Source organism: Borostomias antarcticus (genome assembly GCF_949987555.1).
Source record: "Borostomias antarcticus genome assembly, chromosome: 9".
NCBI lineage: Eukaryota > Metazoa > Chordata > Actinopteri > Stomiiformes > Stomiidae > Borostomias > Borostomias antarcticus.
The window spans coordinates 5,182,897-5,209,748 of record NC_140242.1 but is presented as its reverse complement, the minus strand read 5'-3'; the positions used below and the strand labels follow the sequence as shown (position 1 = coordinate 5,209,748).

The 26,852-nt window shown below is 46.3% G+C and overlaps 2 protein-coding genes across 4 annotated transcripts in view; both read left to right on the top strand.

Moving 5' to 3' along the window:
- Window positions 1-1,524: 1,524 nt before the first annotated feature.
- On the top strand, window positions 1,525-9,870 carry tmem237a (transmembrane protein 237a). The gene is made up of 11 exons (XM_084443256.1): window positions 1,525-1,662; window positions 2,004-2,075; window positions 2,946-3,080; window positions 3,330-3,426; window positions 3,520-3,677; window positions 4,647-4,767; window positions 5,213-5,404; window positions 6,868-6,941; window positions 8,774-8,861; window positions 9,171-9,292; window positions 9,681-9,870. The coding sequence occupies exons 1-11, from the start codon at window positions 1,629-1,631 to the stop codon at window positions 9,746-9,748; spliced, it is 1,161 nt and encodes a 386-aa protein (XP_084299382.1). The 5' UTR covers window positions 1,525-1,628; the 3' UTR covers window positions 9,749-9,870.
- A 1,377-nt stretch (window positions 9,871-11,247) lies between these two features.
- LOC311313068 (abl interactor 2-like) overlaps window positions 11,248-26,852 on the top strand; it is a 35,709-nt gene continuing 20,104 nt past the window's right edge. For all 3 annotated transcript variants that reach the window (XM_084443097.1, XM_084443096.1, XM_084443095.1), the window contains exons 1-3: window positions 11,248-11,382; window positions 22,662-22,829; window positions 23,655-23,831. In XM_084443097.1, the coding sequence (XP_084299223.1) occupies window positions 11,266-11,382; window positions 22,662-22,829; window positions 23,655-23,831 (462 nt within the window). In that variant the 5' untranslated portion in view covers window positions 11,248-11,265. The remainder of the gene's footprint in view (window positions 11,383-22,661; window positions 22,830-23,654; window positions 23,832-26,852) is intronic.

Below are 26,852 nucleotides of genomic sequence, written 5' to 3'. Positions count from 1 at the left end.
AACCCCAACCCTGCTCTGTCTAGACTGGTCAGTCCTACCTCTCTCCTTTTGCTAACCCCAACCCTGCTCTGTCTAGACTGGTCAGTCCTACCTCTCTCCTCCTGCTAACCCCAACCCTGCTCTGTCCAGACTGGTCAGTCCTACCTCTCTCCTCCTGCTAACCCCAACCCTGCTCTGTCTAGACGGGTCAGTCCTACCTCTCTCCTCCTGCTAACCCCAACCCTGCTCTGTCCAGACGGGTCAGTCCTACCTCTCTCCTCCTGCTAACCCCAACCTTGCTCTGTCTAGACGGGTCAGTCCTACCTCTCTCCTCCTGCTAACCCCAACCCTGCTCTGTCTAGACGGGTCAGTCCTACCTCTCTCCTCCTGCTAACCCCAACCTTGCTCTGTCTAGACGGGTCAGTCCTACCTCTCACCTCCTGCTAACCCCAACCCTGCTCTGTCCAGAGTGGTCAGTCCTAAGCCGGATGTGGACTGATGTGTGTCTGTGTGTACGTGTGTGTGTGTGTGTTAACTAAATACTACAACATCCACAGCTGACACGGGGGTATCAATCGAACTCAGGGTGGTGTGCGGGCAACAGTGGGGCATCCACTGGACCTGTTTAGAAGATAGGAGGGAGAGAGAGAGAGAGGCACTAGGGGAGGTGGATAAAACAATACACATTAGGAGAGCTAGCGAGCGCAGAAAACTTAGACTACTTCTGCCTCCTTAGACTACTTCCGAACAATTGATTTCAAGTAGTTTATATATATAACCCTGTCTAAGTATAATATACTGTAGCTGTTGACCTCTGTGCTGGGTTGGCTGGCTTGGAGGCTACATCATTACTTAGCAACATGACATGACATCATAGTTTTGGAAGCCGGTTGCTCATGAGTCATATTTACTTTGTATTGACCTGTAATGATCTGCCATCTTTGATGTGCTAATGATGTCAGCACAGCAGACCTGTGATGTACTGTATCAAACGTGTTTACTGTAAGCGATGAGAGAACACCAGACCTGCCACCTGAAAGCAAGTGTAATTGGATTGAGTCTGTCAAGCCTGAGATGGGATTGGTACCCTTAGCAGCTTTTCTCCAGACAAGACAATAAATAGCCAGTTATTTTTACTGCAAAATAATAGCTTTTGGCCAAGAAATCACATCGCATTCATAAAATAAATCACAGTAGGTAGCAAAATGTGGACAATATGAATTTGAATATTGTGCGAGAAAATGACAAACAAGCCTCTTGAGGGGGAGGAGGGGGAGGAGGAGGAGGAGGAGGAGGAGGAGGAGGGGGAGGGGGAGGAGAAGAAGAATGAGGTAGGCAGCACCTGACTGACCCTGTAATCCCGTCACAGCGGAGCGTGCAGAGGGATATAGACCTGCTGAGAGAGGGATTTCACTCCCCCACCACTGCCAGCCAATCACAAGGCCCTGTCACAACCACTGCCAGCCAATCACAAGGCCCACTCCCAAGTCGCTCAACTGCCAGTCAATCTAAGCTCTTTCCCAGAAGCCACCTAAACTATCAGATGACAGGACTTAGCAGGAGGAGCCAGGGTGAAGCTTTGCTCTGGTTGACAGACCGTCTCCTGGACATCGTCTCTGATATGGTTGTTCCTGTTGTCTTTTCGTTCCATGGTCGTGGTGGGAAGCAGTGAACACCAGAGAGGTGAGTGAGTCTCTGACTATCTCTACGGTAACCATTGCTATGGTAGTGATAAAACCATCTGTCAAGTTTCTGCCGCCTGATGAGGACAATGTATAGCAGATGGAATGCTACAGGACTTCATCTTCATGAACTGTGTCTTTAGTGGAAATCTCGTTCAACTCTTTTATAATCATAGGCTGAAGCTCTACGTTTCCATCCTGCCTCTGCCATCAAATACCCAATCTGATGATCTTTGCTCCTTTATCTAATGACCTCAAGCCAGAGATGTTGTCAGAACAACTAAATCCTTTCACAGCTTAATTCATTAGCCTTCATCCAGCTCCCTGCTCTCTCCTCGGCAGACAACATGCCAATCACCAGAACCAAGAAGAAGAAGCCAAAGAAGGAGGCCAGCGATGTGGAGGAGCCAGAAGGTAGGCTACCAGGAAGCCCATAACCCTAACTAACCCTAACCCTAACCCTACCTAACCCTAACCCTTACTAACCCTAGCCCTAACTAACCCTAACCCTAACCCTACCTAACCCTAGCCCTAACTAACCCTAACTAACCCTAACCCTAACTAACCCTAGCCCTAACTAACCCTAACCCTACCTAACCCTAGCCCTAACTAACCCTAACCCTTACTAACCCTAGCCCTAACTAACCCTAACCCTACCTAACCCTACCCCTAACTAACCCTAACCAACCCTAGCCCTAACTAACCCTAACCCTACCTAACCCTAGCCCTAACTAACCCTAACCCTTACTAACCCTAGCCCTAACTAACCCTAACCCTAACTAACCCTAGCCATAACTAACCCTAACCCTAACTAACCCTAGCCCTAACTAACCCTAACCCTAACTAACCCTACCAATGTGGAGAACCAGAAGGTAAGCTACCACAAAGCCCATCAATGATCTGATGAATAATGATCATAATGGGATTCATGCTGTTGGTGAACTACTACATGGTGTTTCTGTACAGTAGATCTGGCCAGTTCCATACTGTTGGTATGTGTATGAGGTATACATAGCGTTAAGATAAGGCCAGTTTCTGTAACGCTCTGTAGCCGTCAGATAATTTCTGGTCTGGCAACTGTGCTTAGATGATCTTAGTGGATATTATTAGTAATGACTTGACGGAGATCGATGATGGAGCGAAACGTTGCCTATTTTTGATGATTAAATAAGTCTGAACTGTAGCTCGGTGCACGGGTTCTATCCTAAAATCGTGATCTTAGTGGGATCATCACCTGCATGCAAATATCTGTCCCCTGTATGAATGACCATGATGTTCCCTCAGTGGTCAGTGAGCCTGGTGTAGAGATGGAGGGCGTGGCCAACCCCCGCCAGTCTGACAGCAGGGAGCCACTCACCCCGGAACTGCGCGATATCCCACCACAGAAGAAGAAGAAGAAAAAGAAGGCCCAGCCCCTAGGTATGATGACACTTAAAGCGGCTATATAAATACATGTTTATTATTATTATTATTATTATTATTACTATTGTTATTGCACACCGGTGTCTTCTAGAAGTTCCCTCAAGTCCTCCCAACTGCAGTATGGACAGCAGTTTGTTTGTAATTGAGTTTGATGGTAGAACCAACAGAATACTCAAAAGTAATATGCCTAATACAATCAATCATCATTATTGGAAACCGTTGCCAATGCTTTATTGTTCTGTCCAGCAGACGTGGAGGGGGAGCAGCAGGACATGTCCAACGGTGACATGGTGGAACAGCCCACCGACGCAGAGGAGGTGACCAAGAAGAGCAAGAGGAAGAAGTGAGGAGCAGAGGGCGAGACCATGGCTCTCTCTGGCGCCGGGCTGTGGGAGGATCACGTCTTCTAAACTTCACAAACTCTTTGTCACAACAGGAAGTCCAAGATGGCAGAGATGCAGTATGTGGATGATCTGGGGGTGGAGGAGGACGACGTCATCACGGATGTCCAGCCCCCGATCCCCCAGCATGCCCTGTTCTCTGCCCCCCCGGGCCACAGTCAGCCGGTCGGCAGGGTGTTCGTGGAGAGGAGCAGTGAGTGGTCAAACCATGCAGGCTGGCACCATCGCACACACACCCCCACTACCACCATGTCATCCTGGTACCATCCACACACACCCCCACTACCACCATGTCATCCTGGTACCATCCACACACACCCCACTACCACCATGTCATCCTGGTACCATCCACACACACACACTACTACCATGTCATCCTGGTACCATCCAGACACACACACTACTACCATGTCATCCTGGTACCATCCACACACACACACTACCACCATGTCATCCTGGTACCATCCACACACACACACTACTACCATGTCATCCTGGTACCATCCACACACACACACTACCACCATGTCATCCTGGTACCATCCACACACACACACTACCACCATGTCATCCTGGTACCACCCACACACCCCCACTACCACCATGTCATCCTGGTACCATCCACACACACCCCACTACCACCATGTCATCCTGGTACCACCCACACACACACACACACACACACACACCTACTACCATCATGTCATCCTGGTACCATCCACACACACACACTACCACCATGTCATCCTGGTACCATCCACACACACCCCCACTACCACCATGTCATCCTGGTACCATCCACACACACCCCCACTACCACCATGTCATCCTGGTACCACCCACACACACCCCCACTACCACCATGTCATCCTGGTACCATCGCACACACACCCCCACTACCACCATGTCATCATGGTACCATCCACACACACACACTACCACCATGTCATCCTGGTACCATCCACACACACACACTACTACCATGTCATCCTGGTACCATCCACATACACACACTACCACCATGTCATCCTGGTACCATCCACACACACCCCCACTACCACCATGTCATCCTGGTACAATCCTTTATCAAAGAGCTTTATCAAAGCGCTGGCGATACAGTACCAACAAGGTTTGGACCCACGTGGTTGTTCTGATCCACCAGGACGCTTCCAGGCGGCAGAGCTTCCCAAACACACCGACCAGACTGAACACGTAGACTACCTGGAGGTGCCCCCCATGTGGACCACCAAGGATGTGGCCATGAGGGTCCACAGCAGCTTCAGGTGAGCTGGTGCTCTGGAGACGGTCAGGCTATTGTGTTTGACCGTGTCTCTCTCTGTCTGTATGAGTGTGTGTGCGCTCCGTTCACTCAGAGGTGTGTGTTGAGTGTGTGTGAGCTCCGTTCTCTCAGAGGTGTGTTGAGTGTGTGTGCGCTCTGTTCTCTCAGAGGTGTGTGTTAAGTGTGTGTGCGCTCTGTTCTCTCAGAGGTGTGTTGAGTGTGTGTGCGCTCTGTTCTCTCAGAGGTGTGTGCGAGCTCCGTTCTCTCAGAGGTGTGTGTTGAGTGTGTGTGCGCTCCGTTCTCTCAGAGGTGTGTGTTGAGTGTGTGTGCGCTCCGTTCTCTCAGAGGTGTGTTGAGTGTGTGTGCACTCCGTTCTCTCAGAGGTCTGTGTTGAGTGTGTGTGTGTGTGTGTGTGTGTGTGTGTGTGTGTGTGTGTGTTGTCTCTGCAGGGTCATTGGGCTGTTCTCCCATGGGTTCCTGGCAGGATACGCAGTTTGGAACATCATTGTGATTTATGTGTTAGCTGGGGAGGAGCTCACCACGCTCCCCAACCTGCTGCAGCAGTACCACCCCCTGGCCTACCCCTCCCAGGCTCTGCTCTACCTGCTGCTGGCCGTCAGCACCGTCTCCGCCTTCGACAGGTAAGGCAAGGCAGGTTCATTTGTAGAGCACATTTCAGCAACAAGGCATTTCAAAGTGCAAAGTGAGACATTAAAAGCATCAAGACAAAGTGCAAGAAACACATTATAAAACGAATGAAACAAAATGCAAAAAAAAACACATTATGAAAGGACATTTCAAAACAAAATGCAGGAAAAATAAAATAATAAAACACAACAAAAGATAAAGATAAGAAATCAAGTATAATACAGTGTAAAAATTACAATTTAATAAAATGTTGTGCTGGAGAATTTTAAATGTAATAACTCATTCTAATCAATTAGGTAATTTAATTAATTTTCACTCTTTCAGTTTGTCCTGTCAATGAGAGTGTGCATGTTCCCAGGTCACGTAATACTACAGCCGGTCCTCAACCCATTATACTGTATATTGGTCCTGGTCCTCAACCCATTATACTGTATATTGGTCCTGGTCCTCAACCCATTATACTGTATATTGGTCCTGGTCCTCAACCCATTATACTGTATATTGGTCCTGGCCCTCAACCCATTATACTGTATATTGGTCCTGTCCTTCCCCCCTGTTCCCTTGGGTCACGCACTGATAGAATTGGGAATGTCTTAAAAACTATTGCAGCGATCTTCCCAGTCATTAACTTTTTAACACAGTACACGTCTGTACAGATTTTTCAAAATCTTGGTAAAACTGTTGGTTAGGTGTGTAGTTTCCACCTATCCCAACCAGATTCACAATGAACAGAATAATAGAGCTGTATATTTGTCCAGGCCTTCCCCAAACAGGAGGATTGGCAATCGCTGAAAAACTATTGCGGTGATCTTCCCAGTCATGAGCTTTTTAACACAGTACACGCCTGTACTGTATGTGTCCAGCTTTTTAACACAGTACACGCCTGTATGTGTCCAGCTTTTTAACACAGTACACATCTGTATGTGTCCAGCTTTTTAACACAGTACACGCCTGTATGTGTCCAGCTTTTTAACACAGTACACGCCTGTATGTGTCCAGCTTTTTAACACAGTACACGCCTGTATGTGTCCAGCTTTTTAACACAGTACACGCCTGTATGTGTCCAGCTTTTTAACACAGTACACATCTGTATGTGTCCAGCTTTTTAACACAGTACACGCCTGTATGTGTCCAGCTTTTTAACACAGTACACGCCTGTATGTGTCCAGCTTTTTCTCCATCTTGGTAAAACCTTGTTTAGGTATGTCCTAGTTTCCACCTATCCCAACCACACTCACAATCAACACAATCATAGAAAAAATATGAACTTAAAATTCAATAATGAATCAATTGTCATTGTCAAAAAAATCCACATTAACCAAATTACAAAAATGTCCAAGATTCATAAATGTGGTAGTTAACAGCTAGGGGTTGATCTGTAATTCCACCATGTTGTTGGTGTGTCTGTGAGACTGTTGGTGGTGTCAGTAACTCCTCTGGCCTGTCCCGTGTCCAGGGTGAACGTGGCCAAGGCCGCCCTGGCGCTGCGAGGCTTCCTCACTCTGGACCCCGCCGCTCTCGCCTCCTTCTGTGAGTCACTGATCTATAATGCACTTTAACACTGGTTATTACTGATCTATAATGCACTAACACTGGTTATTACTGATCTATAATGCACTTTAACACAGGTTATTACTGATCTATAATGCACTAACACTGGTTATTACTGATCTATAATGCACTAACACTGGTTATTACTGATCTATAATGCACTAACACTGATTATTACTGATCTATAATCTACTAACACTGGTTATTACTGATCTATAATGCACTTTAACACTGGCTATTACTGATCTATAATGCACTAACACTGGTTATTACTGATCTATAATGCACTAACACTGGTTATTACTGATCTATAATGAACTTTAACACTGGTTATTACTGATCTATAATGCACTAACACTGGTTATTACTGATCTATAATGCACTAACACTGGTTATTACTGATCTATAATACACTTTCACACTGGTTATTACTGATCTATAATGCACTAACACTGGTTATTACTGATCTATAATGCACTAACACTGGTTATTACTGATCTATAATACACTTTCACACTGGTTATTACTGATCTATAATGCACTAACACTGGTTATTACTGATCTATAATGCACTAACACTGGTTATTACTGATCTATAATGCACTAACACTGGTTATTACTGATCTATAATACACTTTCACACTGGTTATTACTGACCTATAATACACTTTCACACTGATTATTACAGTACTGATCTATAATGCACTTTAACACTGGTTATTACTGTGCTGGGGAAGCGTATTCATAGTTTGTCCATCTGCTACAGAAACTCCTACAAAAACTACCAGTACATCTGAAAAGACAAAAATTGCCAGTACATTTGACAAGACAAAAACTATTATTATATCTGACAAGACAAAAACTACTAGTATATCTGACAAGACAAAAACTACTAGTATATCTGACAAGACAAAAACTATTAGTATTTCTGACAAGACAAAAACTTCTAGTATATCTGACAAGACAAAAACTATTAGTATATCTGACAAGACAAAAACTACTAGTATATCTGACAAGACAAAAACTATTAGTATATCTGACAAGACAAAAACTACTAGTATATCTGACAAGACAAAAACTACTAGTATATCTGACAAGACAAAAACTACTAGTATATCTGACAAGACAAAAACTACTAGTATATCTGACGACAAAAACTACTAGTATATCTGACGACAAAAACTACTAGTATATCTGACAAGACAAAAACTATTAGTATATCTGACAAGACAAAAACTACTAGTATATCTGACAAGACAAAAACTATTAGTTTATCTGACAAGACAAAAATTACTAGTATATCTGACAAGACAAAAACTATTAGTTTATCTGACAAGACAAAAACTACTAGTATATCTGACAAGACAAAAACTATTAGTATTTCTGACAAGACAAAAACTACTAGTATATCTGACAAGACAAAAACTATTAGTATATCTGACAAGACAAAAACTACTAGTATATCTGACAAGACAAAAACTATTAGTATATCTGACAAGACAAAAACTACTAGTATATCTGACGACAAAAACTACTAGTACTTACATCTGACACGGGTGAAGATCAACCACAATATTTCCATTGATCTGTCCTCATGCACTGATGCAAAATAGAGCATATTTAGTTTAAAATCAATCAATCTATCAATGAAAAGCCCCTTGGATAATTTGACAGAAACGGCAATAAGAGACAGAATTCAGAGCTCTGAGGATTTACACCCTGTTGAGGATTTTCATAATAGTAAGTCACATGGAAATGTGTGTGTATGCATGTGTGTGCGCATGTGTGTGACTGTCCCTCCTTTTTCACAGTGTACTTCATAGCGCTGATCCTGTCCCTCAGCCAACAGATGACCAGTGACAGGATCAACCTCTACCCCCTAGCCAACGAGACTCTGTGGTGAGCTGTGCTCAGTCCTGTCCTGTAACAGCTGGGATAGCAGCTCTCACTGTGGCGGAATAGTTGTTGATGCTTAACTCTCAAACCTAGATCCTCTGGAATCTGCCTTCCCACCTGCCTGTGTAGCTGTCTGTCTGTTTTTTTGCCTACCTACCTAGTACCTACCTGTCTGTTTTCCTACCTGTCTGTCTGTCTGCCTACCTACCTGTCTGTCTGCCTGCCTACCTGTCTGTCTGTCTTCCTAACCTGTCTGTCGGCCTGCCTACCTGTCTGTCTGTCTAATTTGTCTGTGTGTCTGTCTGGCCCCAGGCCCCCAGGGTCTGAGTACCAGGTGGTCCAGCCCTGGATGGTGGTCAACCTGGTGGTGGCGCTGCTGGTGGGTCTGGCCTGGGTGTTTATCTCCACCAGACCGGACACGGACTACACAGAGGGTGACATGTCAAAATTATGTTTTTAGTTTGCTATTCTTGCACTTTGCCTTCAGCACAAGATTATACTCTTAGTCACTTGTGTTAGAAAGGAGATGCACTTGTGAGTTCTGGCGAGTAGTAGTACACTGACTACCTACGTTAAATGCAATTATTGTAAGTCACTTTGGATAAAAGCATCAGCTAAATTACTGTAATGTAATGTCACACTTCCTGACTCACTGCTCTAAAAAAAAATCCTGGCCAAGAGGCACTCCACAACTCAGTACAGATTCAATATCCCTTGAGCTGAGTCAAGCCTGGCTAAGCTGATTACACGTTTGAACTGAGCTTTCTGTTCAGACCTGTATTTAACCCTGTCACCATCTGTAATCTCTCCCTTGGTCACCAGAGTTTCTGATGGCGATGGAGGTGGAGGAGTACCCCAGACATGAGGAGAGACTGGACCTGAAGCCCTGAAGAAACTGGGCCTGGCCTGAAGAGATTGGCCTGAAGCCCTCTGTCTGTCTTGTTAGTCCTGTGCTTTGTTTGTGTTTTGAGGTTAACAACGGGTGTTATTAATCACTGTTTAAATTATTGTATTTTTGTATCATAGAGACCATTTTATTCCACACTGTAATTTTATAAATACAGCCTCCTGGTCATCTGTGTTGTTCTTACAAGCCATCTGAAGGTGGCGGTATTGTCTCAAATACACAGCTGCATAAGCGGAATCACTCCGTACCACGCTCTTCACTGCCTTAAGCCCGCCCCATCATCCGGCTCGAGCCTGTAGAGCCAGCCTCCAACATCCGCTTGCTTTATTTTTCCTTAAAGTCGCACTGAAATGAAAAAAGCATTCTGTCCCATTTTGGTTCACATAATTGGTCATAGTGTTCACCTATTCAACGAAGTATGCCAAAATAATTACAAAATTCTACTTTTGTTGTAATCTTACATCAAAGTATATAATTTCTTACTTCCTGGAAAACGGTAGGTCACGTGCAATGACGACAACAGGTACCTTAGATTTTAGGACAATAATCTCAACCACCCGTCAATCAACGCGATCCTTCTATAGAAAATCTGTCTAAAGTTCTTAAAACCCGTCCACTTGTCAATGTTCCAATAAAATTCCTCTAAACATATGTCCCACCCTCAGCTTTTTTGCATCAAGAATTACGTCAAACTACGGAAGTTAGATGATCTCAAACGTCCGTTTCAGTGCGACTTTAATCGGTAGTTCTCCACGCATCTTCTTTTACAGTTTTCGTCGGTGTTATGCCTGGTGATGCCATCGCGAATGTTATCTACTGGAAACTTCACCATGTGCAGCCTAGACATGGATGTATTAATAGAACCTAGAGTAAAAACATTACAACTGTTCGTCTTCCGGTCCAGACCGGATGATTATGCGATGCGTCATCGCGCTTCCGCTCTAGACCGGCGAAACAACACCGAACGAGAAAGACCCGTTATATTATACCTCCATGGAAAGGCCCCAAACTAAACATTTATGACTTCAAATGATTGCGACTGTCTCCTGAGCGTCTAACTGGTCATCATGAGTAGGCTAATATTCGGCCTTCACCAGACTGTAAGTCTGGTCTGTAGGCTTCTCTCCACCAGATGAAGTCTCTTCTGGTCTCAAGTAGGCTACCCTGCACATCTGGTAGCTGGGGGTGGAAACTGGTTCAGACAGATGTGAGTCAGAAGTCGAGGGTTTCTGAGTGATAGTAGGGTCGCAGGTGTGTTTGTGGGAGGAGTTATATTCTATCCCACACCAATGCTCCATCAAATGGAAATGTAGGCTGTATATTTCTTAACCTTATCGTTGAACAGAGGACAATATGAACATGAGGATTGAAGCATAAACACGTTCAACTTGAAACCCATCCCCGTACAGGCAGTTGGTTTCAGATGAGGGAGGAAGTTTCTTCTCCAGCTTCCTGCGCGAGGGTGCATCAGAGTAACGGTACTGTAGGAAAGATGTAAAGATGGCGGAGCTACAAATGCTTCTGGAGGAAGAAATTCCAGCGGGACGGAGAGCTTTACTAGATAGTTATACAAATCTCGAACGGGTTGCTGAATATTGTGAGAGCAACTACATTCAGGTAAGGTGTAATCAATCTGAAATCTGTGTGGCGTGCGTTGCTAAGCAATACTAAATTGAGCAGGCAGTGATGAAGCTAGACTAGTGCTCAACGCTACAGCAGCTAGCTAGGCTAGTAGTAGTAGTATACTAGCTAGGCTAGTAGTAGTAGCAGCAGCAGTAGGCTGGTTAGTAGTAGTAGTATACTAGCTAGGCTAGTAGTAGCAGCAGCAGCAGTAGGCTGGTTAGTAGTAGTAGTATACTAGCTAGGCTAGTAGTAGTAGCAGCAGCAGTAGGCTGGTTAGTAGTAGTAGTATACTAGCTAGGCTAGTAGTAGTAGCAGCAGCAGTAGGCTGGTTAGTAGTAGTAGTATACTAGCTAGGCTAGTAGTAGCAGCAGCAGCAGTAGGCTGGTTAGTAGTAGTAGTATACTAGCTAGGCTAGTAGTAGTAGCAGCAGCAGTAGGCTGGTTAGTAGTAGTAGTATACTAGCTAGGCTAGTAGTAGTAGCAGCAGCAGTAGGCTGGTTAGTAGTAGTAGTATACTAGCTAGGCTAGTAGTAGTAGCAGCAGCAGTAGGCTAGTTAGTAGTAGTAGTATACTAGCTAGGCTAACGGGTTTCCATGTTCAGTTAGCGGTCGCGGTCACTGCATGTACTTTTGTAACAATGCTTGCAACGTACCTTAAAGTTTAAACCTGGAATCGAACTACCATCTAGCTTGTCGTGCTTTATCACAGTTGCTAACACGAAGTAACTTGCTGGGACTAGCGAGCAGGCAGTACAGCAGCTGGGATTGTGTATTGCTGAATGGAGCGTGTAGATTTGACGCCGCTCTTTCGCATGTCAGGTGTGACGCACGGCAGCCAGTCAGCTGTAGTGGAGGCAGGTAGGGAGTTTGGGAGTTTACTATTTATCATACTTACCAGTAGCACTATACAAATGTGATTTTGACTTTTCCAAAATAAAGGCTTTTTGCAGAGTAATCTGAAAACAAACCATCATTCATGCAACTTCAAAACCTATTGGTAGCACATTGACTTAAGATTCGTCTATGCATGATGCCTTTCTAAGGAAATACCTGTGTGGTTAATTTCTATAGTGTGAACAGGCTTGCAAGCTGGGTTTTGCAATCACTTTACACGGACAGCTGTGCAGTTAAGCCATTTTGTGATTTGTCACTGACTGCCTTATATTTTTGAAAGCCTATTCCGCCTCTCAAACTAAAGCTTTTTATGTCAAAGCACTGAGAGCTGATGGATACACACACAAGCTGGTCTGGACAACTGTTGTCCCAGCTGGTGGGAGGCAGACCTGGACATGAAGACACCTGTTCCTTCTATGGCTTCATGCCTAGAGAGGGTGGGGAGCTTGGCAACTGGGCAAAGATGGCCCAGACTTCAGCCAACAAGACGAACAAAAGCACCATCGTGAATGTTTCTAAATGAGTCAAACTCCTTAGGACCTATAGATGAGAGGGAGATAGTGGCGTGTTGCTCTCTGACCCAGAGAGACAGTTTAACCCTACGATGTAATGGCTTACAGTAGCGTAGTTGTGTACCTGCAGTGTTAGTGTGGTCTTATAGTGTAGTTGTGTAGTATTAGTATCTTACAGTAGTGTAGTTGTGTAGTATTAGTATCTTACAGTAGTGTAGTTGTGTAGTATTAGTATCTTACAGTAGTGTAGTTGTGTAGTATTAATGTGGTGTCAGAGAACAGGGTGTATTGGGACACAGGTTAAAGGAGGCCACAAGAAAAGCTTCCTGTTGTGGCAGTTAGTATTGTAGACTAATTATTAGCCTACATTCTACATTACATTTGTGTCTAGAGACAGAACGGGTGTGTCAGGCTGTTGTTGATGGTGTGTTGATGGCTGTTTCACGGTAAGCCTGCCTGTGTATAGCTAGCTCTCTCTATCTCAGAAGAGCTACACAGTGTGGCAGTCAAGCTTCATTTCTAAAAGTTAGGCCTATTTATGATTCATTCAGTGCCAGAGTGTGTGTAGATGGATAGCCCTCTGCCTGGCTTCACTTTCACACTGTCCCACTCTCTCAGGACGTGCAGCTACATGCTTCTCTCTAGACCTCCCCCCAAGCCCCCATTGCCTTTTAAATATTTAGAATCAGGCGTTTAGGATTAAAACAACTGTCTTTGTGTTCTAACCATCCAGGACATCCCAGTTTGAGAGCAGGTTTATTGTCACAGAGCTTTCTGTGTTCCTTTTAGCTCTGGCATTTTATTCCAGGATCTGATGAACTAGTAGTCAATGACCAGACTCAAACTGTTAGTAGTAGGCTGCTAGTAGTAGTAGTACAGTAGTAGTACAGTATTACCTGTAGTAGTAATAGTGATAGCAGTAGGTAGTAGTAGTAATAGTAGTAGAGTAGAGAAAGAAGGAGGAGGAGGGTCACCAAGGTTAGAGAGAGAAGGAGGAGCCAGACATTACCAGCTTGGCAGAATGCTCCTGTTCTGCTCCACACAGATGGTATCGGTTAGCTCAGAACCCCTTCTCTCCCCCTCTCTCTCTTTCCCCCTCTCTCCATCTCTCTCTCCCTCCCGTCAGAACCTCCCCCCAGGTGATTGAAAACAGCTGAGTGTTGGGAAAGCAGGATGGGGTTGGAGGGGAGTGTGTGTGGGTGTGGTCCCTGGTTGGGTGGCTGGCTCTCTGTTTGTTGGGTTCAACACCAGGGAAACCAACCATGATGGAACTGCAGTTTAGGCCAAGCTTTTAATCTCAGCCCCACTGGGGAACATCAGGCTGGCCTAGACTAGAATAGCCTTTTTCATGACTGGTTCAGTGTTGAACTTAGCGAGATGGACTTCTGCCTTGCAGACAAGTTTGTTTTATTAGACTACATCCTTCTTCTGGACGAGGCTGATGATCCCCAGCGCGAGGTGTCTCATAGCAGTCTGCTCTCTGCTCTGGGAGGGTCTGTAGATGTGGAGCAGAGATCCAGGCTACATTAGAGGACAGGATCGGCAGCACCAGGCAGAAGAGATGATACCTTTTCCCTCTTCAATGATAAATGATCGACAGTGTTAAATGTTGTGTCAGGGCTAGTGTAAGCAAGATGAAGTCCAAATAAATAATGTCCATTGGGTAGAAGAAGTGTTGGTGGTTGTTGTTCTTCTTCATGTGGGTTTCGATGTTGTGTCCTCTCCCCCACAGGCTCGGGGCCGAGGGGCTATCCTTTTACCACCCCGAGCCTGAGTGAGGGGTCACCCGGGCTATACTGTATATCCGGGCACACCTCCAGGAGCCATGTCACGGTTTCGTCATCCTCAACCGTCAGGCCATGCATTCCGTTAGGTGTCCAACATATCGGACAGTCCTGGATGACATGGTCTGCTGTTTGTTCATGGGCGCCACACTCATACGCTGCACAGGATACCAAGCATCCAAGCTGGGTGAGTCCATCCCGGGAGGGGAAGGACTGGCGGAGTCTGGAGGTGTTTGCCTACCACTCCGCACGCCAGTTGTAGTCTTGCCTCACTGATGTTAAGATCTCTGCATTGCTGAGGTTGTGGTCGTCTAGGAGAGGAAGAGAGTAAACATGATGATTGATGCTGTAATGACCATATTTGCACATCCAGTCAGATGAAGTTAATGGCGCGATGCGTCACTAGGTGTCAGGCTGGGAGGCGATGACCTGGCCCTAGACAATACTGACGGATCGTCTCTCTGGCTCCGTGACTAATGGGTTTGAGCAGTAAACCATAAGGCTTGAATCTTATCTTCTCAAAGCATGTAATTTAGTGCAAATTGCACAGCGTATCCATCATGCTTCGACTGTGGGTTTGAGCGACTTAAGACCCTGTGTTAGCAGTACAAAAACACATGTTCCTTGGTTCTTTACCCAGTCTTACATTATGACTAGCCTAGTAGTCTACAACACTGTTGAATATTACACTGTGGACTAGCCTAGTAGGCTACAACACTGTTAGAATGTTACACTGTGGACTAGCCTAGCAGGCTACAACACTGTTAGAATATTACACTGTGGACTAGCCTAGTAGGCTACAACACTGTTGAATATTATACTGTGGACTAGCCTAGTAGGCTACAACACTGTTAGAATGTTACACTGTGGACTAGCCTAGTAGGCTACAACACTGTTAGAATGTTACACTGTGGACTAGCCTAGTAGTCTACAACACTGTTGAATATTACACTGTGGACTAGCCTAGCAGGCTACAACACTGTTGAATATTACACTGTGGACTAGCCTAGTAGTCTACAACACTGTTAGAATGTTACACTGTGGACTAGCCTAGTAGTCTACAACACTGTTGAATATTACACTGTGGACTAGCCTAGTAGTCTACAACACTGTTAGAATGTTACACTGTGGACTAGCCTAGTAGTCTACAACACTGTTGAATATTACACTGTGGACTAGCCTAGTAGGCTACAACACTGTTAGAATGTTACACTGTGGACTAGCCTAGTAGTCTACAACACTGTTAGAATGTTACACTGTGGACTAGCCTAGTAGTCTACAACACTGTTAGAATGTTACACTGTGGACTAGCCTAGTAGGCTACAACACTGTTAGAATGTTACACTGTGGACTAGCCTAGTAGGCTACAACACTGTTAGAATGTTACACTGTGGACTAGCCTAGTAGGCTACAACACTGTTAGAATGTTACACTGTGGACTAGCCTAGTAGTGTACAACAGTGTGGACGAAACACTGCAGGTGTTCATCCAGGCCCTGGCCATCTTTCACCTGGACTACTGCAACTCTCTCCTCTCTGAGGCCCCGCTGGCAGCCATTAAACCCCTGGAACTTGTCCAGAAAGCTGCTGCTCGCCTCGTGTTCAACCACCCCAAGTTCTCCCACACAACTTCCCTTCTCTGTTCTCTACACTGACTCCCTCTCATCCTATTTAAAACTCTGGTGCTAGACTACAGGGCAATGAAAGGAACAGCTCTCCCCTACCTCCAGGCCATGGACAAACATGGTCTATGATGCTCCTTATACCTGGAATACTCTACAACAGACTCTAAAGCTTGAGGCACTTCCTTCAGTCACAGAGTTTAAATCCATGGCTCTTGACATTTGTACTTCGACCTATAATTGTTTTTAATTATTATTATGATTATTATGATTGTATATTGTATTTGTTCTGTTGTTATTTGTGTATCTGTGTGAACTCGTCAACACTGTAAATGAGGGAAACCTCAGTGCTTTACGTATTAAGGTTTGAATGAATGAATGAACTGCCCACTGACGTCAGGACAGCAGAGTCGCTGCCCATCTTTCACCGCAGGCTCAAAACTCACCTCTTCAAGAAGTACTACCAGGATCCTCCCGCTTAAGCACATATTATATTTTTAGTTTTCTATTCTTGCACTTTGGCTTAAGCACTAGATTATGCCCTTAGTCATATAGAAAGGAGATGCATTTGTGAGTTCTGGTAGCAGTACACTGACTTCATATCTTAAATGCAATTATTTTGTCGCTTTGGATAAAAGCGTCTGCTAAATGACTAATTTACAGTAATGCAATCACTAGCCTGTACACCAAGTATGCTGAATGTAACTCTGGTCCTCTCTCTGGGACACTCCTTTTAAGGCAAGGTTGGCAGCTGGCAGCCTGAGCCCAGACGGGAGAATCGAGGTGTTCTGTTAGTCCTGGCTTCTACACATGACAGGTTTATAATGGATCCAGCTGGACCTGAACCAGGGACGGGCACTCAGCAAGAACCATGGAGCACATCGGGAGAGAGGGGAGAGGAGGGAGATAAAGATGAGGAAGAGAGAGGGAGTTGGGGGAGTTGGAGGGGGGTTGAGGGAGTTGGAGGGGGGGTTGAGGGAGTTGGAGGGGGGGTTGAGGGAGTTGGAGGCGGGTTGAGGGAGTTGGAGGGGGGTTGAGGGAGTTGGAGGGCGGGTTGAGGGAGTTGGAGGGGGGTTGAGGGAGTTGGAGGGGGGGTTGAGGGAGTTGGAGGGGGGTTGAGGGAGTTGGAGGCGGGTTGAGGGAGTTGGAGGGCGGGTTGAGGGAGTTGGAGGGCGGGTTGAGGGAGTTGGAGGCGGGTTGAGGGAGTTGGAGGCGGGTTGAGGGAGTTGGAGGGGGGGTTGAGGGAGTTGATGGAGTTCCCACACTGCAAGACACACTAACAATAAAACATCAATTGATCTGAAAAGATCCATATTCCCATATAATATATGTGTGTAATAAATGAGACAATGCACAGGCAGTGATATTTCCAGTTGTGGTCTTGACCGGTCTTGAAATAAAGTCCAAGAGTCCTCTTTGTCCGAGACCGAGACAAGGCCGAGTAAAATTCCGAGACGTCTTCAAACATCTTGAGACCAAGACCGGTCCTGAGTACTACAACACTAATAGATGATTAATTCGCACCAGACTAAACGATTTAGATTCACTAACACCAGACTAGACTAGACGATTCAGATTCACACACCAGACTAGACGATTCAGGTCCACTTACACCAGACTAGACTAGCCTAGACGATTCAGATTCACACACCAGACTAGACGATTCAGGTCCACTTACACCAGACTAGACTAGCCTAGACGATGCAGATTCACACACCAGACTAGACGATACAGGTCCACTTACACCAGACTAGACTAGCCTAGACGATTCAGATTCACTCACCAGACTAGACTAGACGATTCAGATTCACTTACACCAGACTAGACTAGATGATTCAGATTCCAACAGAAACGTTCTGCTCTGTATGCTCTCTGTTGTGATGATGTTGTCATAGCTCATGTTTACTACTCTGTTCTTAGCCAATAGACAAACGTTTTCCATGAGCTTGCTCGATCGTCTCGTTGAGAGGTCAGGGAAGAATTTTTACAGCTCATTTTTCTGGCCACCGGGTGAAACTGTTTTTATGCTTCCCTCTGGAATATGTAGGGGTGGGACCTATGCCCATTGCCCACCCTCCTTTTGCTCTCTGAAATGTGCATTGTGTTGCCTCTGTGTATGAAATGCGCTATACAAATAAAGTTTGATTTGATTGCAATTGCGGAAAATATAGGCTAGTGTGAAATGCATGGGATGCAGGTTGTGGTATGAAGATGTGCAAAGCAGAGAGAGAAAGAGAGTGTGTTTACTACGTACGTGCTTGTGTGGGTGTGGGTGTAGGGTTAGGGTGTGTGTGCGTGCGTGCGGGTACAGATGTGGGTGCGTGCGTGTGCATGAATCGCAGTGCTGTCCTGTGTTGTCCATTCTGGAGGGAGAGGCTGCCATGTGTCCATCCGTGGTTGAGCCTGGTCATCTCCCCCATGACGCCCTGCCCTTCTGCCCCCTGGCTGGGTCACCATGACGCCCTGCCCCTCTGCCCCCTGGACAGAGAAAGCAGACCTCCAGCTGGATCACCCCACTAATGGAGCAGCAGTCCTGGACCTCCAACTAGGTCATCACTAATGGAGCGGCAATGTTCTGGCAACAGAGAGGCAGGACTGAGAGAGAGAGATGGGGCGGAGAGAGGTGGAGGGGAGAGGTAGGAGAGAGAGAGAGATGGAGGAGAGAGAGATGGCAGAGAAAGAGAGAGATGGAGGAGAGTGTGATGGAGGAGAGAGTGTGAGGGGACGTAGCTGCTGTTCTGGATTGTTATGGTGTCAGTAGAACCATCATTCTGAACAGATGGGCTGGGTCACCATGAAGCCTCGGTGCTACCATTACATAACTTATTTAGACGCGTTTTGTCCGAGTGAATTAATTTTTCCGAGGTAGTCTTCTTCTGTGCTGGTGGCGGTGTTTTGAAGCTTCAAAGAGACCGCCACCACCACAGAAGAAGACTACCACGCGTCTAAATAAGTTATTTAATGGTAGCGCCGAGGCTTCGAAACCCAGCATTTGTTTAAATAGACCCTTTTGCTTAGGTAAGTGAAGGTTCATGTTTATCTGACACTTGTAAATATGAGCGCCTCTCCTAAATAGGCCGACACCGATTTATTTTGACGGCGAAGTGAACGGAGGGTGAAAGGACTAGTCTGGCATGAGCGAGCATGCGACTACAGGACTGAAAAGGGCTATGTCAAACCCTGCAGTTATGATTAGGGATGGGAATTGATGAGATGTTATTGATATCGATTCCACTTAATTCTGCTTATCGATTCTTTATCGATTCCCTTATTGATTCTTTATTGATTCCCTTATTGATTCCTGATCATTTGTTGGGTGTGAGAAGAGTAGGCCTACAGTACAGGCTGGTTTATTAGTGTTAACACAGATCTCAGATCAGAACATACTACTGTACAGGCTGGTTTATTAGTGTTAACTCAGATCTCAGATCAGAACATACTAGGGTATAGTGCCCCTTTTAAATTCAGACAGCAGGAGGTTTGGGGTAAAGTTATGTTGGATTATTATAAAGTGGTTCAGGTGCAGCATCTCTAGATTCAAGGCCACTTACCCCAGCAGTTGAAGTTACGTTAGCGACACCATCTCAAAGAGCAACCTAGCATACTAGCTAAAACATAAGATTTTCAGAGGACAAGCGTTGTTCTTACACACAGATAATCGAATAATGATTCCAACGGCAATGAAAGAAGCACAGTCTGAGACCGCGTGGTAAACTTGAACAGTAGGCTAAAACTAGCTAGCTAAGTGATATGATCCAGCTATTCAATCACATTCTGTGCTCTCAACACAAAAGCAAAGGGGCAGACAGTTTGAAATCTACAGTAAGAATGGATTTCACACCATTTATCACAAACCTAGCCATGCGTATGAATGACTCTATGGTGTTTTGTTGTTGTTTTGTTTGTTTTGGCTACAACGCACAACTGTCGGAAAAACATGGCATCGATAAGACGCATAGTCACAAAGGCATGCAATTCCAAGGAATTGGATAATTAGGAACTCAATGGGAACCGGTTCTCGATTCCTTTCCCTACTTATGATTTAACGTTAACTAGCCCACAGTGGAAAGCAGACCCACCCAGCGTTCTCCAAAAGCACCAGATCCGAGCTACAAACCGGGGTTATTTGGATAGATTTACAACATATTGGGGAATCTACATTGTTATTTTCACCCCCCCCAAAAATAGTAAAACTTTGTACAGACAAAATTGCTCTCCATTCTTGTTCCTTTTGTCAGAGCGGGTGCACAGGATTGTGGGATATCTTGACCAGCGCTATGCTGCCCAGATCAAGATCACAATCTGCAGCTTTTTGTTGTAAATATTCGGAACATGACTTGATGCCTCCCTGCCTTCGAATGCTGCCAGAAGAGGCAGCATTTTAGCCATTTGGGACGCAGCCCTGGTGACCCTGACCTACATGCCTGATCTCTCGCTCCCGTTCAGACTCATTAACCACCACTGATGCCCAGCCTCCTGATGTAGAGGCTATGTTTAGCTGTGTTTGTGTGTGTGTGTGTGTGTGTGTGTGTGTGTGTGTGTGTGTGCGCGCGCGCACACACGCATGTGTGTGTGGCCTCTCTTCCCTCTGATCATGTGACCTGTGTTCTACAATGCAGCTTCAGTAGAAGTGCTGAGTCTCCAACATTCCACCACCCAGGATGCAACAGGCTCCCCTCTCATCCAGCCTACCCCATTCATGCTGCCCTGTGTGTGTGTGTGTGTGAACTCAAACTCTTTGACTAGTTAAAAGCCAAATGAACAGTTACATTCAGTACACACTGTATTATAATGGAGCCTCTCTGTAGAGTCTAAAACACACACACACACTGGGTCTGGAGACTGGAATATCTGGATGTTGTTGATACACAGAAAGAACTATCATGGTACACCTGTAGGGCAGAGGAGCAGTGTGGACGGGGGTGGTACCTGTAGGGCAGAGGAGCAGTGTGGAGGGGAGTGGGGGGGTGGTACCTGTAGGGCAGAGGAGCAGTGTGGAGGGGGGTGGGGGGGTGGTACCTGTAGGGCAGAGGAGCAGTGTGGAGGGGGGTGGGGGGGGTGGTACCTGTAGGGCAGAGGAGCAGTGTGGAGGGGGGTGGGGGGGTGGTACCTGTAGGGCAGAGGAGCAGTATGGAGGGGGGTGGGGGGTGGTACCTGTAGGGCAGAGGAGCAGTGTGGAGGGGGGTGGGGGGTGGTACCTGTAGGGCAGAGGAGCAGTGTGGAGGGGGTTGGGGGGGTGGTACCTGTAGGGCAGAGGAGCAGTGTGGAGGGGGGTGGTACCTGTAGGGCAGAGGAGCAGTATGGAGGGGGGTGGGGGGTGGTACCTGTAGGGCAGAGGAGCAGTGTGGAGGGGGGTGGTACCTGTAGGGCAGAGGAGCAGTATGGAGGGGGGTGGGGGGTGGTACCTGTAGGGCAGAGGAGCAGTATGGAGGGGGGTGGGGGGGTGGTACCTGTAGGGCAGAGGAGCAGTGTGGAGGGGGGTGGTACCTGTGGTACCTGTAGGGCAGAGGAGCAGTATGGAGGGGGGTGGGGGGTGGTACCTGTAGGGCAGAGGAGCAGTGTGGAGGGGGGTGGTACCTGTGGTACCTGTAGGGCAGAGGAGCAGTATGGAGGGGGGTGGGGGGTGGTACCTGTAGGGCAGAGGAGCAGTGTGGAGGGGGGTGGGGGGGTGGTACCTGTAGGGCAGAGGAGCAGTGTGGAGGGGGGTGGGGGGGTGGTACCTGTAGGGCAGAGGAGGGGGGTGGGGGGTTGGTACCTGTAGGGCAGAGGAGCAGTGTGGAGGGGGGTGGGGGGGTGGTACCTGTAGGGCAGAGGAGCAGTGTGGAGGGGGGTGGTACCTGTGGTACCTGTAGGGCAGAGGAGCAGTATGGAGAGGGGTGGGGGGGGTGGTACCTGTAGGGCAGAGGAGCAGTGTGGAGGGGGGTGGGACCTGTAGGGCAGAGGAGCAGTGTGGGGGGGGGTGGTACCTGTCTGTCTTCTACCTCAGGGCTTCCTGGTTGTCCCGTCACTCCGAGACCCCTGCAGTTGATCGGCACGGTCAGGGCTCTTCTCTGTCCTGGCCCCGCAGTGGTGGTACAAACCGCCCACAAACGGCCACTGACGTCATCTTTCAACACAGGCTCAAAACTCACCTCTTTATGAAGTACTACAACGATCCTCCCTCTTAAGCACCTAGTGTATTTTTTGTTTGCTTTTCTTGCACTTTGCCTTCAGCACTAGATTCAGCTCTTAGTCACTTGTTTTAGAAAGAAGATGCGCTTGTGAGTTCTGGTGAATAGTAGTACACTGACTTTGTTACATTGTTCACTACATTAAATGCAATTATTGTAAGTCGCTCTGGATAAAAGCGCCGGAGACGGAGTGACCCCAGTTTTTAACAACTGTCCAATAAACTAAATGAGTGTAGGGAGAGGGAATCTCTAGGCTTCAAAGTTCAAATCTCTCTGTATCTCTGTCCTCCCCAGTCTCCAGACCATCATCAGGCCCTAGAGGAGACTAAGAACTACACCACCCAGTCCCTGGCCAGCGTGGCCTACCTCATCAACACCCTGGCCAACAATGTCCTGCAGATGCTCGATATCCAGGCCTCCCAGCTCCGACGCATGGAGTCCTCCATCAACCACATCTCCCAGGTACACACACACACACACACACACACACACACATGCATGGAGTCCTCCATCAACCACATCTCCCAGGTACACACACACACACACACACACACACGCACACACACACACAGAGTCCTCCATCAGCTACATCTCCCAGGTACACACACACACACACACACATGCATGGAGTCCTCCATCAACCACATCTCCCAGGTACACACACACACACTCATCAATGTCGATCATAACGTTGCTTGAAATGGATTAGTTGTGTGTTTATTGGGGTGCATTTGGCCTGTGCATAGCCATGTGGATATTACATGCCTGACCCAGTGTGCGAGGAGCACTGGTGCGGGGTTTGTGGGTCCGGTCAGAGATTTCCACACTGGACACTGCGTCTTCCCAGGACACACCCAGGATCCTTTGCAGGCAGCAGATGTGGTACCCTCTAGAGTTACACAAAGACACACACACACACTGTTGCAATAGAAATGAATGCGCCTTCCTCAAAAAATAAACTTTGTTGTGGTGCTAAACCAAAATTGTGAACATCAAAAAGGACATCAAAGATGCATGGTAGCACTCACCAATAAAAAATACATGGACAGATCCTCTATTTCACCGGTTTTATTTTAGCCGTCAATGGATCATGCTAACGTTTCGGCCAGAGACCTTCCTCAGAGCATACACGTATGCATGTGCACGCATACACACCTTCATCACTATAGACGTACACACACACTATGTATATATCTATCCCTCACGTTATTTGTCTCTCTCTATTTTTCTCTCTATCCATCTCTCTCTATCTCTTTCTCTCTGTACCTCTCTCTCTATCTGTCTCAGACGGTGGACATCCATAAAGAGAAGGTTGCGAGGCGGGAGATCGGGATCCTGACCACCAATAAGAACACTGCTCGCACGCACAAAATCATCGCACCAGCCAATCCCGAAAGACCAGTGCGCTACATCCGTAAGCCTATCGACTACAACGTGCTGGATGACACGGGCCATGGAGTCAAGGTAGGCGGAGAAGGACAGGAGAGAGAGGGTTCTGGGTATCGTATGTTACAGGGTGGTGCTGGTATCGTATGTTACAGGGTGGTGCTGGGTATCGTATGTTACAGGGTGGTGCTGGTATCGTATGTTACAGGGTACTGGTATAGTATGTTACAGGGTGCTGGTATAGTATGTTACAGGGTGCTGGTATAGTATGTAACAGGGTGGTACTGGTATAGTATGTTACAGGGTGCTGGTATAGTATGTTACAGGGTGGTACTGGTATAGTATGTTACAGGGTGGTGGGTATCATATGTTACAGGGTGGTGCTGGTATAGTATGTTACAGGGTGGTGCTGGTATAGTATGTTACAGGGTACTGGTATAGTATGTTACAGGGTGCTGGTTTAGTATGTAACAGGGTGGTACTGGTATAGTATGTTACAGGGTGCTGGTATAGTATGTTACAGGGTGGTGGGTATAGTATGTTACAGGATGGTGGGTATAGTATGTTACAGGGTGCTGGGTATAGTTTGTTACAGGGTGGTGGGTATAGTTTGTTACAGGGTGGTGGGTATAGTTTATTACAGGGTGCTGGTACAGTTTGTTACAGGGTGCTGGTATAGTATGTTACAGGTACAGGGTGCTGAGTATAGTTTGTTACAGTGTGCTGGTATAGTTTGTTACAGGGTGCTGGTATAGTATGTTACAGGGGGTGGATATAGTATGTTACAGTTGAGTGGGTATACTGTAGTATCTTCCCGGTGGTGAGTATAGTTTGTTACCGGGTGGTGAGTATAGTTTGTTACAGGGTGGTGCTGGTATAGTATGTTACAGGGTTGTGGGTATAGTTTGTTACTGGGTGGTACTGATATAGTATGTTACAGGGTGGTGCTGGTATAGTATGCTACAGGGTGGTACTGGTATTGTATGTTACAGGGTGGTGCTGGTATAGTATGTTACAGGATGGTGGGTATAGTATGTTACAGTTGGGTGGGTATAGTTTGTTACCGGGTGGTGAGTATAGTTTGTTACAGGGTGTTACTGGTATAGTATATTACAGGGTGGTGGGTATCATATGTTACAGTTGGGTGGGTATAGTATGTTACTGGGTGGTGGGTATAGTTTGTTACTGGGTGGTGCTGGTATAGTATGTTACAGAGTGGTACTGGTATAGTATGTTACCAGGTGATGGGTATAGTATGCTACAGGGTGGTACTGGTATAGTATGTTACAGTTGGGTGGGTATAGTATGTTACCGGGTGGTGGGTATAGTTTGTTACATGGTGGTGTGTATAGTTTGTTACAGGGTGGTACTGATATAGTATGTTACAGGGTGGTGGGTATAGTATGTTACAGTGTGGTGCTGGTATAGTATGTTACAGGATGGTACTGGTTTAGTATGTTACAGGGTGGTGGGTATGGTATGTTACAGGGTGGACGGTATGGTATGTTACAGGGTGGTGGATATTGTATGTTACAGGGTGCTTCTGGTATAGTATGTTATAGGGTGGTGGGTGTAGTATGTCACCGGCTGGTGGGTATAGTATGTTACAGGTTGGTTTTGGAATAGATTGTTACAGGGTGGTGGTGGTATAGTATGCTACAGGGTGGTGCTTATATAGTATGCTACAGGGTGGTGCTGGTATAGTATGTTACCAGGTGGTGGATATAGTATGTTACAGGGTAGTGCTGGTAAAGTATGTTACAGAGTGGTGCTGATATAGTTTGTTACAGAGTGGTGGGTATAGTATGTTACAGGGTGGTGGGTATAGTTTGTTACAGGATGGTACTGGTATAGTATGTTACAGGGTGGTGCTGGTATAGTATGTTACAGGGTGGTGGGTATAGTATATTACAGTTGGGTGGGTATAGTATGTTACCGGGTGGTGGGTATAGTTTGTTACTGGGTGGTGAATATAGTATGTTACAGGGTGGTGCTGGTATAGTATGTTACAGGGTGGTGGGTATAGTATGTTACAGTTGGGTGGGTATAGTATGTTACCGGGTGGTGGGTATAGTTTGTTACATGGTGGTGTGTATAGTTTGTTACAGGGTGGTACTGATATAGTATGTTACAGGGTGGTGGGTATAGTATGTTACAGGGTGGTGGGTATAGAATGTTACAGGGTGGTGCTGGTATAGTATGTTACAGGATGGTACTGGTTTAGTATGTTACAGGGTGGTGGGTATGGTATGTTACAGGGTGGACGGTATGGTATGTTACAGGGTGGTGGATATTGTATGTTACAGGGTGCTTCTGGTATAGTATGTTATAGGGTGGTGGGTGTAGTATGTCACCGGCTGGTGGGTATAGTATGTTACAGGTTGGTTTTGGAATAGATTGTTACAGGGTGGTGGTGGTATAGTATGCTACAGGGTGGTGCTTGTATAGTATGTTACAGGGTGGTGCTGGTATAGTATGTTACCAGGTGGTGGATATAGTATGTTACAGGGTAGTGCTGGTAAAGTATGTTACAGAGTGGTGCTGATATAGTTTGTTACAGGGTGGTGGGTATAGTATGTTACAGGGTGGTGGGTATAGTTTGTTACAGGATGGTACTGGTATAGTATGTTACAGGGTGGTGCTGGTATAGTATGTTACAGGGTGGTGGGTATAGTATATTACAGTTGGGTGGGTATAGTATGTTACCGGGTGGTGGGTATAGTTTGTTACTGGGTGGTGAATATAGTATGTTACAGGGTGGTGCTGGTATAGTATGTTACAGGGTGGTGGGTATAGTATGTTACAGTTGGGTGGGTATAGTATGTTACCGGGTGGTGGGTATAGTTTGTTACATGGTGGTGTGTATAGTTTGTTACAGGGTGGTACTGATATAGTATGTTACAGGGTGGTGGGTATAGTATGTTACAGGGAGGTGCTGATATAGTATGTTACAGGGTGGTGGGTATAGTATGTTACAGGGTGGTGCTGGTATAGTCTGTTACAGGGTGGTGGGGATAGTATGCTACATGGTAATGTTGGTATAGTATGTTACATGGTGGTGCTGGGATAGTATGTTACAGAGTGGTGGGTATAGTATGT

What these genes read in the sequence shown, in the direction of transcription:
- tmem237a (XM_084443256.1), top strand. Translation starts at nt 1,629, where the DNA reads ATGGTCGTGGTGGGAAGCAGTGAACACCAGAGAG. An exon ending in AAAGAAGGCCCAGCCCCTAG is followed by an intron (nt 3,081 to 3,329) that starts GTATGATGACAC and finishes TGTTCTGTCCAG; the next exon opens with CAGACGTGGAGGGGGAGCAG. An exon ending in AAGAAGAGCAAGAGGAAGAA is followed by an intron (nt 3,427 to 3,519) that starts GTGAGGAGCAGA and finishes TTGTCACAACAG; the next exon opens with GAAGTCCAAGATGGCAGAGA.